The 18,865-nt window shown below is 47.4% G+C and overlaps 1 protein-coding gene and 1 pseudogene across 1 annotated transcript in view; both read left to right on the top strand.

The window, feature by feature from the left end:
* Positions 1 to 16,481, top strand: part of LOC142775992 (uncharacterized) — a 99,241-nt gene extending 82,760 nt beyond the window's left edge. The window contains exon 11 of the mRNA XM_075878675.1: positions 15,975 to 16,481. Within this exon, the coding sequence (XP_075734790.1) occupies positions 15,975 to 16,100 (126 nt within the window). The 3' untranslated portion in view covers positions 16,101 to 16,481. The remainder of the gene's footprint in view (positions 1 to 15,974) is intronic.
* LOC119187735 (U1 spliceosomal RNA) lies at positions 12,440 to 12,592 on the top strand (annotated as a pseudogene).
* Positions 16,482 to 18,865: the final 2,384 nt, after the last annotated feature.

Genomic DNA, 18,865 nt, shown 5'->3' with positions numbered 1-18,865 from the left:
AGGGAGAGAAAAGACGACGAAGTTCGTGTGTCACGCTCTCGGCCTCCTGTTTTCTGTGCTGCAGCTGTCTTGCTTGCCCTGGCGAGTTTATTGCTGAAACTCCTCCGAAGAACACGCTTGTTACTATATATATATACGTGAATGACGGTGGTGATGGTGGCGACGGCAAATAAACCAGCCGAGACTGTCCATATAATTGCTATCTCAATAAGGATAATCGAGTTTATTGTGAGAAAATAGCTGAAAAGCACACATACCTAGTCACAAACACCGATAGGTTGTAAGTTGTAGTTCGAAAAATCTAACGCTGCTCATTTCGCTATTCTATGTTCATTATATATTCATTTATTTAACTATTGTATTTAGTACCTACAGCCTTGGTAACCATCGCCAAAGTCAATTTCTCACTTTGGAGCTTCTCGCAATGCTTACCATGTGTCACGGGCCCCGTTAATTCGGGAGGCGATCGCCGGGCTAATTCCAAGGGCCGAAGTATCGGCCCCCCGAACCGCACCACGAAAGCGTGGACAATTTAGAAGTAGTCCTATTTGGCGCGCCAGCGGACGCCGGCAGTGGCCCCAAAGAACAAGTCAGAGCCGAGAGTTGATAAACAAAACAAAATTATATTCTCAATTATGGCAGATCAAAACGATACACAAGTATGTACACTCGACATTAGTTGAATACAATATGTCACCATTCAAACAACGTACTACGCAGTACAATCAGCCACGCTCGAAACAACGGACACAGACAACAATACGCACTACAATGCAGTCGTATGCATCGAACAACCAAGACACTTAAAGACTAAAGAGTTAGAAAACTTATTCAGTCCAAAGTTCTTGGAACAAAAGTCTGGATGATACTCTCCCGAGAATCACTCACTCAAATTTCAGCGTTGTTGTCGTTCCGCTGCCCCCAAAGTTTCTCTTCCAGGAAACCTCGCGTCTTCAATTGGCCGCTCACCAGGCTCCAAACTTCGCCGGAAAGACGTCGGCTTTACACACGGAGCTGTTGCCACGCGTCTTCGCTCGATAGCGGTAGACACACACTCTTGTCTGTAGCTCGGGTCTTCACCCCTCAGGTGGAAATCCTCTTCTTCTCCTCTTTTGTCACGGAAGACAAAAGGCTTCACCCACAAGGCGGAACACCCTACGCACTCTGGCGCATACTTTCTTCTTCTCCTGCTTTGTCACTAAGGACAAAACCTTCGCCGACTACACGGCAGAATACCCTACGCACTCTGACTTCCGTCTTCTCCTCATCTCCCATCTCTGCTGCTCGATTAAATACCTTCCGCGCGAGATTCAAGAAAGCTCTCATCATTTCGTCGGTGCGATACGCAGCGAAAGCTGGGGAAAGCGCGAGACGGTACGAGGGCCGTCCGCGAAAGATGACGCAACCCTGCATCACCACGCCCCTTTCCATCGAGAACTTTCTAGGGCTTGCTCGGCCGCCGATGTGAGGAGGTTCGTCGGCGAACCTACGCTTCCGAGGGGAGAGGGACGCGCGCCCGGGGAGTCTTTGGATGCTTGCTTTCTTTTTTTTTTCGTTGACCTCGAGGCGTCTCTCCGGAGCTTCGTCGCGAGAATTTGTCGGCGCGCCCTTTTTTGAGCGCTCGTTTTGTGACACCATGCTTCTTTTGTGGGCCATCGTGCATCTTTAACTGCAATCTATCGTGAGTTGTGGTCAACGTTTACCAGAAAACTCTTTGTAGTTCCGCCAGGCTTCAATCATAACTGTTCCGAATTTAGAGTCGTGCGAGTCTGTCATGATTAAATAAACGAACAACATCCAATATCGCAATGCTTTAGCCTTTGAAACTAAACAAAGACAGCAAACACTCTGCGACGCAATTCCCAATACTTCAACACATGCGCCGGGTAGTTTCACGCGCTTTTTGGTCTAACTGCGTCACGAAATAGTATTCCTCTTCATTAGAGCCTACCCATTGTCACACAGCACGCGATTCGCCTCAAAGGACGCTGAAACGGCTGAGAGGCTCAGCGATGAAGAGCTTGCTAGGTTTCAACGTTCAGCGCCTCAGTGCGTCAACGGCATTTATTTGCTTTTACAAGATAATTTTGTTGGTTGCCGCAAAAGTTACACTTGCCGAAGGCCTCTTTTAGCCCCAGCACCTAATCTTATCGATAAACACAAGTGTAGTGGAGCATACGCACCAACGCGTATGCGCCTTCGGAAGACGACGAAAGGCCCGTGCTCTGATTGCGCGAGAACCTGTGCCGCCTTTGCCAGACTTGCTGTTCGCCCATTTTCCGTCGCGACCTCGTTGCGACTCCTCTGTTCTAATAAACATCATCGCATTTGGTGGAGGCTGCTGAGATCCCCAAGCAGACCTGGAGCTCCGCTCTCGCAAGTTGGCCGAAAGACTACCGTACAACATGACTGACGCTGTCGCCAACCAGCCCATCCCAGCACAGCCAGCACCATCGGCTGCCCCGTCGACCTGCCCCGGTGCTACCCGTCAGCGGGACCCACCAATCTTCAGCGGCAGTGGTGAGCAAGACGTCGAAGACTGGCTCTCCTTGTACGAACGCGTGAGTGCCAGCAACAAATGGGACAACGACTCTAAGCTTGCCTATGTCATCTTTTACTTGGCTGACGTCGCCAAGCTATGGTTCACCAACCGCGAAACCGCCATCGCCAGCTGGTCCACCTTCAAGACCCTCGTGACCGAAGCGTTCGGCCGACCAGAGGTCCGCAAGCTCCGCGCTGACCAGCGTCTGCGCCACCGAGCCCAGCAACCTGGTGAGACCTTTACTAGCTATATTGAGGATGTGCTCGACCTCTGCAGGCGTGTTAACTCATCCATGCCTGAAGAAGAGAAAATTCGACATATTCTCAAAGGCATCGAGGATGGCGCATTCCAGATGTTGCTGGCGAAGAGCCCGACCACGGTGGCAGTCCTCGTAAGCCTGTGCCAGAGCTTCGATGAATTGCGTCGTCAGCGTTCTATCGCCCGACAGAGTGTTCCATCACCAGATTCGATCTCGGCCGTCGCACTCGCCAATGGCAACGTTCACCAAGGAACTCTGTCCAACCAGATTAAAGACTTCATCAGGGAGGAAGTCGCCCGACAGCTTTCCCTGCTGCCGCATAGTGACGCGCCCACGACAAGCCTCCCTTCGAATATGCACCAGGCCATACGCACTGAAATTTGCAATGCACTCCCTACAGTTCCGGCCTCTTACCCGTGCACGTCGGTGCCATCTGATCTCTCAACTGCTGGCTACGCACCAACTGCGCCGCCTTCACCTCTCAGCTACGCAGCTGTGGTCGCGCGGCCCCCACCGCATCCAGTCGCGTTATCGGCTCCACCTCCTCCGGCCTCGCCTCCAGTCTACAGGCCCCCACCTCGCTTTTTCCGTCCATCTAATGAGTGGCGCACCCGAGACAATCGTCCCATCTGCTTCGCGTGTGGCATCGCTGGCCACATTGCACGCTTCTGCCGCCGCCGTCCCACGCCTGCGCACGCATACTTCGGAGCTCCTACCTACGCACCGCAGCAGACCACCACGTCTGCATATGAACAGAGGCACTCCGACTCGGATCGCCACTCATCGACTGCTCGTTTCCCATCACCTCGTCGCCGATCGCCATCGCCTATGCGTCGTCGACCACCTCTTGAGGAGGGAAACTAATCAGTGCAGTTCCGGAGGCAAGAACTGCAACTTGTGCGCAATTCCCAAGGCCTCCATTTTCGCCGCAAAATGTTGTTGATGTCGATGTTGAGGGAGTCGCCACATTAGCGTTAATTGATACCGGGGCCGCCGTTTCTGTGATGAACGCAAACTTTTGTAGGAAACTGAAGAAAGTGACCACATCTCTCAGTGGCTTGGTGCTGTCCACGGCTAGCGCGCAACGCATTCATCTCTCGGCTGTGTGTACGGCGCGCGTCGTCATCCGAGACGTTTTGTACGTCGTACAGTTTTTTGTTCTACCATCTTGCTCTCATGACCTTATTCTGGGTTGGGATTTCTTATCACGTCATGAAGCTATCATCGATTGTTCCCGTGCCGAAGTGTCCCTTGTGCCAACATGTGAATTTCCACCACCCGACCGCTCTCCTCTGCTCTGCAAAGTCATCGCTGATGACGACATCACCTTGCCTCCTGAAGCTTCGGTCCCTATTAGCCTTTCATGTCTGGCGCAACCTGACGGCACGGTGGTGTTTACGCCATCTCCGGTTTTTACTGAACGCAAGGGCATCGTTCTCCCATTTGCTGTTCTTACAATTGCGTCTGGTTTAACCGTAATGCTGGTCACCAACCACTGCAACTACCCCATTGGCTTACTTCGTGGTGAAACGTTAGGATATGTGCAACCTGTCGACCATATCGATGATATTATTCTTCCCGACGAAACGCCATGTCACATTGCTGCAATCACTCATGCGTCTGAGCCATCAAGTTCGTCAGCCTTCGACAATGCTATTGACGCAGACCTTCCCCTCTCGCATCGCCGCCAACTTGTTGCTCTCCTTAACAAGTTTCGTTCTTCTTTCGACTTTCAAGAACCTGCTTTGGGCCGCACCACGACTATCGCTCATACTATTGACACCGGCTCACATTCGCCTCTGCGACAGCGTCCTTACCGCGTTTCCGCCGAAGAGCGCCGCGTCATTACGGAGCAAGTAGATGACATGCTTAAACGTGGAGTCATACAGCCTTCTCAAAGCGCTTGGTCATCACCTGTGGTTCTGGTCAAGAAAAAAGATGGCACCGTACGATTTTGCGTGGACTATCGCCGCTTAAACAATATTACGAAAAAAGATGTCTACCCGCTACCACGAATAGACGATGCTCTTGACTGTTTACAAGGCGCCGAGTACTTTACATCTTTAGATCTGCGTTGTGGGTATTGGCAGGTGCCAATGGCTGAATGTGATCGCCCTAAAACAGCCTTTGTAACGCCGGATGGCCCATATGAGTTCAAAGTCATGCCATTTGGGCTCTGCAACGCGCCTGCCACATTTGAGCGCATGATCGACACCATCTTGCGTGCCCACAAGTGGAAAACCTGCTTATGTTACCTGGACGACATCGTAGTCTTTTCATCTGATTTCCCGACACATCTTGCTCGCCTCCACGAGATTCTGACGTGTCTAACTTCTGCAGGCCTACAACTTAACTCCAAGAAGTGCCACTCCGCAGCACGAAAACTAACCATCTTGGGACATGTCATCACCAGAGACGGTGTTCTTCCGGATCCCGATAAGCTTCGAGCTGTCGCTGACTTTCCGTTGCCCACATCACTGAAAGCTCTAAGAAGTTTCGTCGGTCTCTGCTCCTACTTTCGTCGCTTCGTGCGCAACTTCGCGTCCATCATCGCACCTCTCACGAGTCTGCTTTCCAACAGCAAAGGCATATCTGCATGGTCACCTGCATGTGACGACGCATTTCGCCAGCTCCGCCGCCTGCTGACCTCACCACCTATTCTTCGTCACTTCGACCCTGCTGCGGCCACAGAAATTCACACCGATGCAAGTGGCATCGGTCTTGGTGCAGTTTTGGCACAACGGAAAGGCACCCAAGCTGAATACGTAGTCGCCTATGCAAGTCGCGCTCTCAAAAAGGCTGAATTGAATTACTCCGTGACAGAGAAGGAGTGTTTGGCCATAATCTGGGCGTTGACGAAGTTTCGCCCGTACCTTTACGGCCGTCCTTTCGACGTGGTCACAGACCACCACGCTCTATGTTGGCTGTCCACCTTGAAAGACCCGTCCGGACGCCTGGGGCGTTGGGCACTTCGATTGCAAGAATACGACATCCGTGTCGTATATCGTTCCGGTCGCAAGCATGCAGATGCCGATGCACTTTCGCGATCGCCATTAACACCTGATGTGGCTTCTCTATCTCCCCCTTTTACCACCTTGTCACCGCTCGACACGACTGACATGCTTTCGGAGCAGCGTAAAGACCCACACCTTGCCTTGTTAGTCGACTACCTTACCGATCCGTCTGCTGTCCCTTCCACGAGAGCGCTACGCCGGCAAGCAGCCCACTTTTCCTTACGAGACAACATTCTGTACCGCCGTAACTACATGCCTGGTGGTCGGAAGTGGCTCCTTGCTGTCCCAACTCATATGCGCTCTGACATCTGCATGAATTTCCATGCAGATCCCCAAAGTGCTCACGCAGGTGTCCTGAAAACCTACGAAAGGCTGCGCCAACGCTATTACTGGCGAGGAATGTATCGCTTTGTGCAGAAATACGTTCAGTCTTGCACCACTTGCCAACAGAACAAGACACCTCCGCGGCACCTTACTGGCATGTTACAGCCACTCCCGTGCCCGGCTCGCCCATTCGACCGCGTGGGTATAGACCTCTATGGCCCCCTCCCATATAGTATCTCTGGAAACTGGTGGATTATTGTCGGAGTCGATCATCTGACACGCTACGCTGAGACTGCAGCTCTACCGGCAGCGACCGCCCACGAAGTTGCACTCTTCATTCTCCGCAGCTTCATTCTACGTCATGGTGCTCCGCGGGAATTACTCAGTGATAGGGGTCGAGTGTTCCTGTCGGAGGTCATCCAAGCTATCCTCGCGGAATGCAACATTATCCACCGGAAATCTACCGCATACCATCCACAGACAAATGGTCTTACTGAGCGGTTCAACCGCACACTTGGCGACATGCTGAGGATGTACACCTCCTCCGACCACACTAACTGGGACGCTGTATTGCCCTTTGTTACCTTCGTTTATAACACCGCGACGCAAGCGACTACCGGTTTTTCCCCGTTCTTTCTATTGTACGGCCGCGAACCTTCCCACCCACTCGATACTATACTACCGTATCGCCCTGATGCATCTGAGTGCTCCCCGCTTTCGGAAGTCGCCAGATACGCTGAAGACTGCCGTCAGTTGGCTCGGTCTCTGACAAGTGAGGCTCAAGGCCTACAAAAAACTCGACACGACGACGCTCACCGCATAGCTCCTACATTTCGTGCTGGCTCCCTTGTGTGGCTTTGGGTGCCCCCGCACGTTCCTGGCCTGTCTTCTAAACTTCTGGCCCGGTACCATGGTCCCTACCGTGTCATTGACTCGACCTCCCCGGTGAATTACGTCATCGAGCCATTAACACAATCACCAGATTTGCGCCGTCGAGGACGCGAGACCGTACACGTCGACCGTCTCAAGCCCTACTACGACCCCCTCATTGTGCCTACTCCCTGAGTCGCCAGGATGGCTACCCTTCACCCCGGGGGTATTGTAGTGGAGCATACGCACCAACGCGTATGCGCCTTCGGAAGACGACGAAAGGCCCGTGCTCTGATTGCGCGAGAACCTGTGCCGCCTTTGCCAGACTTGCTGTTCGCCCATTTTCCGTCGCGACCTCGTTGCGACTCCTCTGTTCTAATAAACATCATCGCACAAGGCGTTTTGAAGCTAAGAGCTTTAATTGTTGGAACCTATGTGCTCCGAAGACAAAGTACGAATACAAAGGCACCAAGCGTCTTCAGACTGCTCTTGAGGTTACCCAACAATCTCACTGACTGTAGACGAAAATTCTGGCTTTCCTACATTAAGTTTTTTTTTTTTTTGAAGAAAAGTGAACTCCAAGCACGGAGTGCATACAGAGAGTTCGCCCTATAGGATACGTGTTTCCTCACTACTCGCTTTTGAAAAGACTGATTTTCAGCCACACAAAAAACAATACTATTTAAGAAAAAGCCTGAATGTGGAAAACATGCATAATGGGACGCCCTTTCCGAATCGCAAACAAAACAAAGTAGGTTTCTTCCCTCACCCTGTGTCTTTATGTGTCCATTTAACTGATTAACGCCTTGTTGCAAGCCACCACAAAGTAAATAAGGAGAAGCAATCCAATCGGAAGCGTAGAAGCAATCCTAATCTTCTAATGTTCCTCACTCACTCCGCAGGCACCACACAACTAAGCTTCGCTCCACTTTTTGTGCATTCATCGACGTGTGTAAGGTGCCTCGTCGCGGTGGTCTAGTGGCTAAAGTACTTGGCTGCTGACCCGCAGGTCGCGAGATCGAATTCCGGCTGCGGTGGCTGTATTTTTATTTTCGATGGAGGCGAAAATTCTGTAGGCCCGTGTGCTCAATTCGCGCACACGTTAAAGAACCCCAGGTGGTCGAAATTTCTGCAGCCCTCCACTACGGCGTCTCTCATAATCATATGGTGGTTTTGGGACGTTAAACCCCACATATCAATCAATCAATCAATCAACAAAGTGTAAGGTGATGAAAAAAGCAAATGGTGTAAAGCTGGCAGCGCTATTAGTTTTTAAAATCAAGAAAGAAACTGAAAAGTACAACACAAGCGTTTGGTTGGCCTTAAAAATCTAAGTCGTGTGTTCTTGCCCAAGTTTGCTTCGGCGGTAACGTATAATACATTGGACATCAGGCACCTCATATTTTTATTATGCAGCATTGGCAATGATACGCGGAGTGGCCAGATTGCTGGAATAAGTCATTTTTCCTGCATCTGTTTTCACCATCAACCAATCATAACGGCAAGATAAACAGGCCAGAGCATTGCTCGGACCAATTACATAACACGGATATAAATATAATTCAAATATAACTGTTATATTACTTGCGCAGAAGCCTTCTTACGCATTTCAGTCTTTTGCATGTGCGAATCTGTCTCTCGTGGTGCTAGCTCACATCTGTCCATGTGTCAGATCGAGTTAAGCTGTTTCTATGCAATGTACCAGAAAAAAAAAAACTCATGACCCTCAATAGATGGGTCATCCAGATATCGACCAACTGGAGTTATTGGATATTTTACATCTAAATGCAGCATTAATGTACTCCTCATTAGAGAGCCTGGAATTTTCAGGGTGTCCAGAATGCGGCCACGTCAACGAAAGCATTACAGAAGCTGTACGCCTGAGAGTTGAAGCACTCGATAGGTGCGGTGCGGCACTCGGTCAAACAATGAACCACACCAAGCGGCTCCACAGCCCAAATCTCGTTTCCCCCAAGCGTGACCCAGTTGGTTCAGATGCAAATGGCGCACAAATTCCACTTGTTTGTCTGCTTTCGTTCTAACACAAGCAAGCATGACGTCGTATACTCAGCTGCCGTCCTGCACAGCACTTCATCTCACTCATCCGCTGAAACACTGGTCGGACGCCCCGTCTCAGGGGGTCAAACGAACGCGCCACACAGCCGCCTAGCATTATTTATCCCTATACTTTTACCACAACGCTTAGAATCCTTTCATTCTTAGAGTGAATCACAGATTGAATACTTGCTTCTTCCAATAGAGAAGCTAGCTGTTTTTGCTCGTACAATAATTTCTGTTGTGACCCAAAACGCTCATCATCATGCACCGGTGCGCACTCTTCTCGTCATCTTATTCGCCCTTTTCATGTTTTTCTTGGCTCCCAAAACATGTGCACCAATTTATCCGGCTTAAAGCAAGGGAGGGCGAGAAAGAGAAGGCAATAGATGGATAGAAAGAGAGAAAATCTTGGCGAAACAAATCATGAGGCGGCAGGATTCAAACCCCTGTAGCCAAGATTCGAAGACTAACGTTCTCATTCACCTAAGAGCTGGGAGGGGGGGGGGGGGCTCAGGGGCGAAGCTTTTTCTCCACTGAAGTAGAACCCTGCGCATGCCTATGGCCAGAAGCGAGCATATAAATCCTTGCGTATTATCGCATAGAATTGGCGCAGGAAAGGCAAGCAGTTATCATGAGAAATGTGCGAATGAGGGGAAGGTAAAGGAAGAGGTGAGACATGGAAGCATAGCTTGTAAAGAATGAGAAAGAAAGAAATGGAAACAAAGAAATGCAGAAAGAGAAGGAGGAAGCAAGCAGAAAATTGAGATAGCGAGCCAATGAAAAGAAAGAAAAACAAAGAGTACTGCACAAAAGAAATGGGAGGCCGCCCAGCTCCGCACCAGCAGTGCGATTTGCAGATTAACTTTGTGTGTTTCCCAAACAAGCTACGTTATATATATATATATATATATATATATATATATATATATATATATATATATATATATATATATATATCGTAGCTAACTTAGCCAGGATTTGATCCCTCGACCTGCGGGTCAGCAGCCAAGTACCTTAGCCACTAGACCACCGCGGTGGGGCAGGCGGCTTATGCATGTTCAAATGAATATGCGATTAAGTATGGCAGTTGAATACATTATTCTATGATTGATTGATTTGTGGGGTTTAACGTCCCAAAACCACTACATGATTATGAGAGACGCCGTAGTGGAGGGCTCCGGAAATTTCGACCACCTGGGGTTCTTTAACGTGCACCCAAATCTGAGCACACGGGCCTACAACATTTCCGCCTCCATCGGAAATGCAGCCGCCACAGCCGGGATTTAATCCCGCGACCTGCGGGTCAGCAGCCGAGTACCTTAGCCACTAGACCACCGTGGCGGGGCAATACATTATTCTAGTTACAGTAATACTTTTAATACTTTACAATTAGTGTATACTTCAATGATGCATTAGTATTCTCAATATATCGACCGTCGTAGAAAAAGTAGGTAAGAAGGTAGCGAGGAAATATCGAGTTTTCCTCATTCTTAAGAATTTTTCGGGCTTATTTCTTCAAACGCCTTGATATTTGTGCTACGGCCCCGCCGCGGTGGTCTAGTGGCTAAGGTGCTCGGCTGCTGACCCGCAGGTCATGGGATCAAATCCCGGCTGCGGCGACTGCATTTTCGATGGAGGCGAAAATGCTGTGGGCCCATGTGCTCAGATTTGGTCGCACGTTAAAGAACCTCAGGTGGTCGAAATTTCCGGAGCCCTCCACTAGGGCGCCTTTCATAATCATATGGTGGTTTTGGAGCGTTAAACCCTACATATCAATCAATATTTGTGCTACGCAGAATGCGTGCTAGCAACACAGGAGGCCAGTTAGTCGCTGAAAAATGTCATTCTTTGTGCAGTTAAGAGCCTAAGTTGTGTGCACAAGGTGGAAGCAACCGATATCTGAGGTTCGTGCCCTCTGTAACAAGGTCAACGCGCATGCAGTTGCTTTCAGGCCCAAGTCCTGCATCGCATGTGCACTTCACCACATTTGCATAATTGCTTTACGGGGTTCGACGTCCCAAAACCGTTCTATAATAGATAAGATTATGAGACGCCGCAGTAGAAGGCTCCGCAAATTTTGAACACCTGCGGTTCTTTAACGTGCACTTAAATCTAAGTACACAAGCCTCAAGCATTTTTGCCGCCATCGAAAATGCGGCCGCCGCGGCTGGGATTCACTCTCCACACCTGCGGGTCAGCAGTCGGGCACTATAGGCCACCATGGCGGGTACAGGTGCCTAACATTCAGGTTAGGTTATGCAGCCTCCATTTTCACAACAACACGCCGCAAAATACACGACCGGGAGAAGCCATGTATTTGTTTATATTGTCTCAGATTCGGGTGCATGTTAAAGAACCCCAGGTGGCCGAAATTTCCGGAGCCCTCCACTACGGCGTCTCTCATAATCATATGGTGGTTTTGGGACGTTAAATCCTACATTATCAATCAATCATTTGTTTATATTGTCATGCGTCTACTTTTTCAACGTTCGTCCCACTGCGGTGGTCTAGTGTCTAAGTACTCGGCTACTGACCTGCAAGTCGCGGTATCGAGTCCCGGCTGCGGTGCTGCATTTCCGATGGAGGCGGAAATGTTGTAGGCCCGTGTACTCAGACTTGGGTGCACGTTAAAGAACCCCAGGTGGTCGAAGTTTCCAGAACCCTGCATTACGGCGTCTCTCATAATCATATGGTGGTTTTGGGAAGTTGAACCCCATATATCAATCAATTTTTTATTATTCGAGCCACCTACCACAATCAATGTAAAAGTGGCCTTGAATCATCGCACAGCTGCTAGACACTGCTCCATTGCTTGAACACTTCCTTGAAGTAAAGCGGCCGCATTTTTACTGTTGAAAAAACTTAAGTATGTCAACTGCAGCTGTTATGGTTGGGAAAAAAATAGAAAATCATGGTACTGAAAATTTTAAACTTCAGTTTTTTGCGGAATAGCTGCTTCCCGGGATTAAAACTGCGCGTGCAATTTGTCACCGAAGCTCTGAAATGCTCTCGCACCCGACAACCAATGTCCTGTACGTATACGTATACCCAACCAAAACGCGACGAGAACGCGTTTCTGCTGTCTTATCACTCGGACTTCACCCATTTTTCGCATTTTTCCACCTTCAAGCATGCGTCATAAACTCATCGTATATATAATTTATACGTGGGTTTTAACGTCCCAAAACTACCATATGATTATGAGAGACGCTGCAGTGGAGGGCTTCGGAAATTTGTTTTCCTCGCTTGAAATGATCATTATGCATGACTATTTCACCGCTTGGAGTAAAGGAATTCAAATTCGAGGCTCCGGTATTTTTTCTGACCCCTCCCGCTCGCTTCCATTTTTAGCAGTGACTATTACACCTGATTTTACTTACCTGGTGTCGGGGTGACCGTGGTCAAGATGGCGGTGCCCCCAGGGAGAGGCGCGGGCATTGCACTGCGCTCGTGCTGACCCCTGCCACTACCCCAAACTGGGGCAGATGGGGCATGCAATTTTTGGTAGACACGTTCATACCATGCCGAAAACCACGAAAATTTGATGAAGCACAATTAACTCCAAACAAACCACGAGTGGTAACATATTTTGCGCTGCTATCCCCGTAACGCGATAGCGCAGCTCTAAAGTTATTTCGGGCCAGCTTCGAGCTGGCCCGAAATAACTTTGGAGCAGCGCTATCGTAACAAGTAGCTCAAGAAGCTCAAGAATGAGCTTCTTGAGCTACTTCTCTAAATTATACTACCGGCGCCACGGCGCAGTCCACACACAAAAAAAAAATAACGCTTCAAACCGGCTAATAATACGTGCTTCGATGCTTGGTAATGAGCCTGTGACTTGTATATAAATTACGTATCGACACTGTGTTCGTGGAGCCGTGGTGGTGCGAAAAATAGCCTCCTGCTACTTCGGAAAACCGCCGTTTATGGAGAGGTAATCCGCGGCTTTTCATGAGCTCGCAGAAATCAATGCAGCCACGGGCACATTGCTATTTCGAAGACTGCGGGTAATAAACCCGATTTCACCTGTTATTGTGGCGTATACAATTTATTTTGCCACAGTTTTAACTTTTTTACGCATTTATAATTATTCGGGAACTAACGTCGATTTCACGCTAACATCGACTTCGCATCTCTATAGTGCCATGATATACTGTGTGTATACCTTTTCGAGACTCGCGACACTGCGAAGTAAACCATGGGACCACGCTGTTTTTGCTGCAGATCCTTAGTGGCGAGTATGTTGTGCATTGTGTGAGAAATTCACGAAATTGTGGTGTGAATTTTGTGAGCTGCAATGATTTCAGCGAACGGTGTTTCGTCTGTTCGTCATGGATAGCAAAGTAGAGCAGAGAGTAGCCGCGAAATTCTGCGAAACGGCCACGTAAGCAACGGGCAAATGATTGAAACTACTTACACGACTGACGCTCTTTCTCGAACGAACATTTTTTTCAAGACATTGACAGCTTCGCAAGGGTTGGAAAGTGGTCAGCTAGGACATTCTCAGACCTGGCCCTCTGGTGACCATTATAACTGCTGAAAATGTTGCAAAAAAGTAAGAAAAGGTGTCCGAAAATGACTTTCATTACCTGAGAATGATAACGCAGGACCTAAGCTTTAGCAAGGACACTGTCAGGATGATGGTGGAACGAGACATTTAGAAGATTTGTTTCAAACTTGTGCCTAAATGTTTGACAACAGATCAAAAAGAAGACCCCTTATCTTCGTGTCAGGAGTGGATTCAACAGTCACAAAGTCCCCAAGAATGGTTTTAAAAATATATAACTGGCGTTGAATCAATCTTTCATGCATACGATGTTCCTATACAAAAGAAAATCAGTGGCATAGGTGTGTGAAAATTCCCCACGACCAAAAAAAACTTCACAATGCTTGCGGAGTTAATTTTTTTTAGATGACAATGTGTTGCACATAAATAATTTATTCAAGAAGGACAAATTGTGAATCGTATACAGAAAGATTTTATCGCGCTTGCTGCAAAGAACGCCACGACTCCGGCCGGCAACGGTTCATTCGCATCACTGGCTTTTGTTGCACTACAATGTACCGTGCCACAAAGCGCTTTCATTTACAAGTACAGATTTTTGGCGCAGAAACAGCTGATGTGTTTTAACGATAGATCAACGAAGTCACGCATGAGTAAACTCACTCAGACTTAGATCGAGCCCTGAGCCTGAGTCTGAGTGAGTCGGGGTGAGCAATATTTTCGTGACACTGTCGAGCGAGTACGGTTGAAGAAAATTTGGTGAGTGTGAGTCCGAGTGATTTCGACCCAGGAAAATTTTAATGAGTCTAGTCTGAGTCCGAGTGAGTCCAAAATGCAAAATATATTTTATGAGTGAGTCTGAGTGAGTTCCACTTTTCTTTGCCGACTTGAGGTTCTATCTAATCATCTTCAGCATTAATATCATCCTTATCTGGATTCACGTTTATACTCCCGTATACTCACAGATATTCCAAAACAGCGACAATTATACACCATTTCAATATTGATTAATTAGAGGTGAGTCGCGTAGGGGGTGAATTGACCTCCCCCCCACCAGCTCTTCCGCAGAATTTCTTGATGGTTATATTTTATGCTGATCTCTTTCACAAAAAATAACCTTACCGGCTCGGAAACACCCAGAACTCATTTTCGAAGATATTACATCAAACGGAACCAATAATGACACTGATTACGTGAGATATTGGTGTTAAAGAAAATTGACAGTGCGGTCGAAGAAGCGCATTCTAGGCTGACGGACTAGTGAGTCGACTCACTCAGACTCACTCAGACTCATATCGAGTCCCGACTCTGAGCCTACGTGAGTCCGGGTGAGTAATGTTTTGGTGAGTTTGAGTCCGAGTGAGTTCGGCTAAGGAAAGTTTTTGTAATTGTCAGTCCGAGAGAGTCCAAAGCTCAAAATATATTTTACGAGTGAGCCTCAGTGAGCTCCACAAGCTTTGCCGACCTATGGTCTCAACCATTCACCCCAGCGGACTATTTCCTTTTTGCGAAGTCAAAATGGCGTTGACCGGGAGACATTTCAACTCAATTTCAGACATCCAGAGAGCTGTGACAAAGTAACTCAACACTGCAGATCAAGAAGATCTCCATACAGAAATCCAGAAACTGTACAGCCGTGCAAATGCCTGTATACGTCAAGAAAGGTTGCATACTGAATATTAACAGCAAATTAGAGCGATTCTTTCTGCATTATCAAATATAGACGCCAACCTTAAAATTTAGTAGACACATTGTGTATTACTGGTGGTACCATTGACATCAATACTGTTGGCATCGTCACGTTGCCTCCAGTACTGTTCAGAGTACAATCACTCGGCGGTACCAACCCTCTGGAATCCGGCGGTATCAAACGAGGAAGCGTTGTGCAATTTTTACATTAGGGTGGCTAGCAGTATGAGAAGGTGTCGTCGAAACTTTGTGCCTCTGATCGCAGACGCTGCACGAGTTCCTGAACAGGGTATTGAAAAAAAAGTGGCATTTGATGTCACGCACTTGGCACCCCGCCACCAGTAACCCGGTGTGCAGAGTGCCAACTCCACACAAAATACCTCTTCAATTTAGGCTCCCTGGCACAGTTATAGGAAAGACGTGCCCATATATATGAGGCACTATACTGCGCATGGTAAATGCAGCATAACTGTCAATGTAAACTGTATAGTGTTCTGCGATATGCATGTTTGCGCCGTTGCACGGTGCGTGCTGATAGATCCACTGTGTAAGTTTGCTTTCCTGCAGTACGTTGTTGGCGCTCAAGGACGGATCAGTACGACACAGAAACTGTCGAAAAGCGTGCTAAACATCTTCATGTAACGGTGCATGTAATGTTTCTAGCTAAAGTAGTATATAGGTAGTCATCACTTTGTGGATTTGGTGTGCTTGCAGGCGTCGTACCAAGCAGCCGGTAGAGGTGCTCCGGTCCGAAACAGGCCCACGTGTGAATGCATCATCGAGCGTGACGACGATGGCAACGTCTGTTACCAGTTCGGTCGAGGCCGTCGCTTGTTTTGAACACACCACATCACGCCGAGCCATGCTGATCCTGGGTTCCCCAACGGCTCTCGAGCTCTTTTTTTTTCCTTTTTTTTTGCAGAGTGTTTTTACACGGATTGTACAAGCTCACACTCAGCCATGGAGTTCCTCGCCATCTTCACAGTGGTCTTGTTTTCCATCAACCGGTGCACCCTTGACTGACAAATGTCGCAGCAGTAGCAGCTCTTGCTTATCTTGCGGCAGTCATTCAAACGGCTCTTTCATTTCACGCTGTCTGCCGCTGGGTTTTGCATCGGGCTTGCCATGGCAAGTTAATAAAGGCAAGGGTTTTCCCACTATTCAAGCGTCCCTGTTGCACTTTTGACTTTGAGAATGTTTGAGCCGTATCTACGCACCATGCAGACGCTCTGCTAGAATGCACCTGGGCGGCAACAACTGTTGCCCTTCTTTTCGATATAGTTCAAAAGGCATCGGTTATGTGAAAGGGTAGTGGCCACTAGTTCATGCATCATCAGCAAAAAAAAATGAACTACAGTGAGCATTCCAAACGGTAACTTCTCGCGGTGTAATATTATTAAAAGAATAGAGCCACTCATGCAGTCTGTGCGTCCGAAAATCCTCAAGAATAGACAAATGCAATATTTATTTGATGCCTTCAAAATTATTTTTCTGTTGTGGCCAACATATGTTGCGGCAAAAATTATTTAATTTTTTATAGTTTGTGGATATATTTGTTCATGCGGAATGGAAAAATTGAAGCTTTTCCTGCGATGAGCCCATAGATTGCCGCTTTGCGATTTCGAAAAAACAAACTGCATCTGGTAATTGTTTCAAAGTAATGAAATTACACCCAATTCACTGGTAAAAACGACACGTGAAGGAGTGCAATCGGACGGCCAGAATGACTCCCTGATTGCCGACAAAGATTGCAACGATTTTATTTTGCAGTCATTAACAGGGTCATTCGCGTATGTGCGACATGCGTGCTGTAATGGCAAGCACAGACCGCGAATCCACGAAGCGAAGTTGATTGGTGGTTGGTACAACGATGCTCGCTTATTTCAGCCGTCTCGAAAGAATGCACCAATTGCGCTCGTCCGCATTTCGGTTTCATTGGCGAATGTCGTCAGATTTCCTTTCTGCTTAAGTTACCAGTGGAAACTTTTTGGAAATCTCAAAATGTCAATAGTGTCTTAGTGAGAAGCGCTCCCATTCTCCAATTTGACTCGGCTGCCTGACTCCACTAATTGAAAAGTTATCTTACTTTCTTCAATAAAAGTTTTAATTGATGACTTTAGTAATCAGCCTCAAAAAGAGCTTGTATGTTGGTAGGATCAACTTCTTTCCCGAAAAAAAAATTGCCCTTCTACAAGGGGAGGGGGGGGAAACATGAATTAACAGAAGATAAAATTACGTTGATTGAGCAATCTTTGTTATGTCGGGTCTTCGACACGCAGTGCCATTTCTGCGAAATGAACCTTATGGACAAATGAAAACGGCACACTGAGCTATAGTCCAATTGCTGACATTAAAATACCAGTGATTAGAATGACGCTTAGAATGATCAGAATGATTGGAAGGAACCACAATACTTGGTCCATAAGAGCTCTTTTTTGTGTCTGTATCCACCAAGCGAGTGCAATGATAAACGCAAACAAGCGTTAAGATGTATACAATGTGCCCCAAAAATGTCGGATATTCATATACAAATACACGCACAGTAATAGGCTCTATTCCAAAGATTGCTACACTTGAAGACATCTTAAAAAGTGGTTGCTTATTAGCGCAAGAGTTTTGGTGATTGATGATAAATACTAACCAACTTAGTGGATGAACTGACGCGTATGAAATGACCCAGCGAGCAAATATCGCATGTTTTTTTTTTTTTACTTTTGAGGACCATCGGGCATTTCTTAAAACACCCCGCATTTATTACTTGCTTCTTGCACGAAATTTAAAAAGCAATCGTATTGCATCTCGCTAAACAGAGATATCGTCGCCCTGCAAGAGTAACGGGATCCCCACTGAATAAATTTATTCTTTAAGCAACAATCGAGCATCACTTCGGCACGATTGCGCTTAATCCTTGCATAAGACGTGCCTATGCGGTATTCTTAATGTACATACGAGAACAATAGATACACATTTCGTAAAGAGATGCAGAAATGCAGGTCACAGTCAGAGGTTCCGTCGCTTTTTCTAACTTTTTATAATGCAGAGTACGTAGTACTCTGCTTTCAATAGCCAGCAACGTTCCGGCTACTGCAGCAGTCGCTACAATAGATAGTGTGTTCCCTTTAATCTTGGTTTTCCTTCTGAAATGAGAGGATAAAGTGGGCTCTCCCTCTATGCACTGAAAACAATGCAAGTTTAATAAAGGCAGAAGTTCGGTGAAATATGGAAGCTAGAAGAGATGAAAAACTCATGAACATGGAGTGGCGCTGGAGTCCAGGTTTTGAAATGCGATCTTCTCTTCTGCAAGGTTGCAACTCTAAGGGTGCATCTGCAACCTGAAGTAGCTGCATTGAATATTTCATTTTTGAAAACTCTGTTTAACATTAGCACACAGAAACTTAATTCTATAGTGCCGTCATTCAGACCTTCAATATTCTTGTGACCGTTACAGCTGGTAAGAAGCATGGTACGGTAAAAAGACAGATACCTACATGTAGAGAGCACAGAGCGGGAGGGAGGAGGAGGGTTGGAGCCTGTTTTTTTCTTGGAAATTTTAATGCAGGAGGTGTTTTGACAAAAATAATAATCAAAATTTGTGCTTTTAAATG

This window comes from Rhipicephalus microplus, chromosome X, assembly GCF_043290135.1.
Source record: "Rhipicephalus microplus isolate Deutch F79 chromosome X, USDA_Rmic, whole genome shotgun sequence".
In the NCBI taxonomy this organism is placed as follows: Eukaryota; Metazoa; Arthropoda; class Arachnida; order Ixodida; family Ixodidae; genus Rhipicephalus; species Rhipicephalus microplus.
The sequence above is the reverse complement of the archived record's forward strand: the minus strand, read 5'-3'. Positions and strand labels throughout refer to the sequence as shown.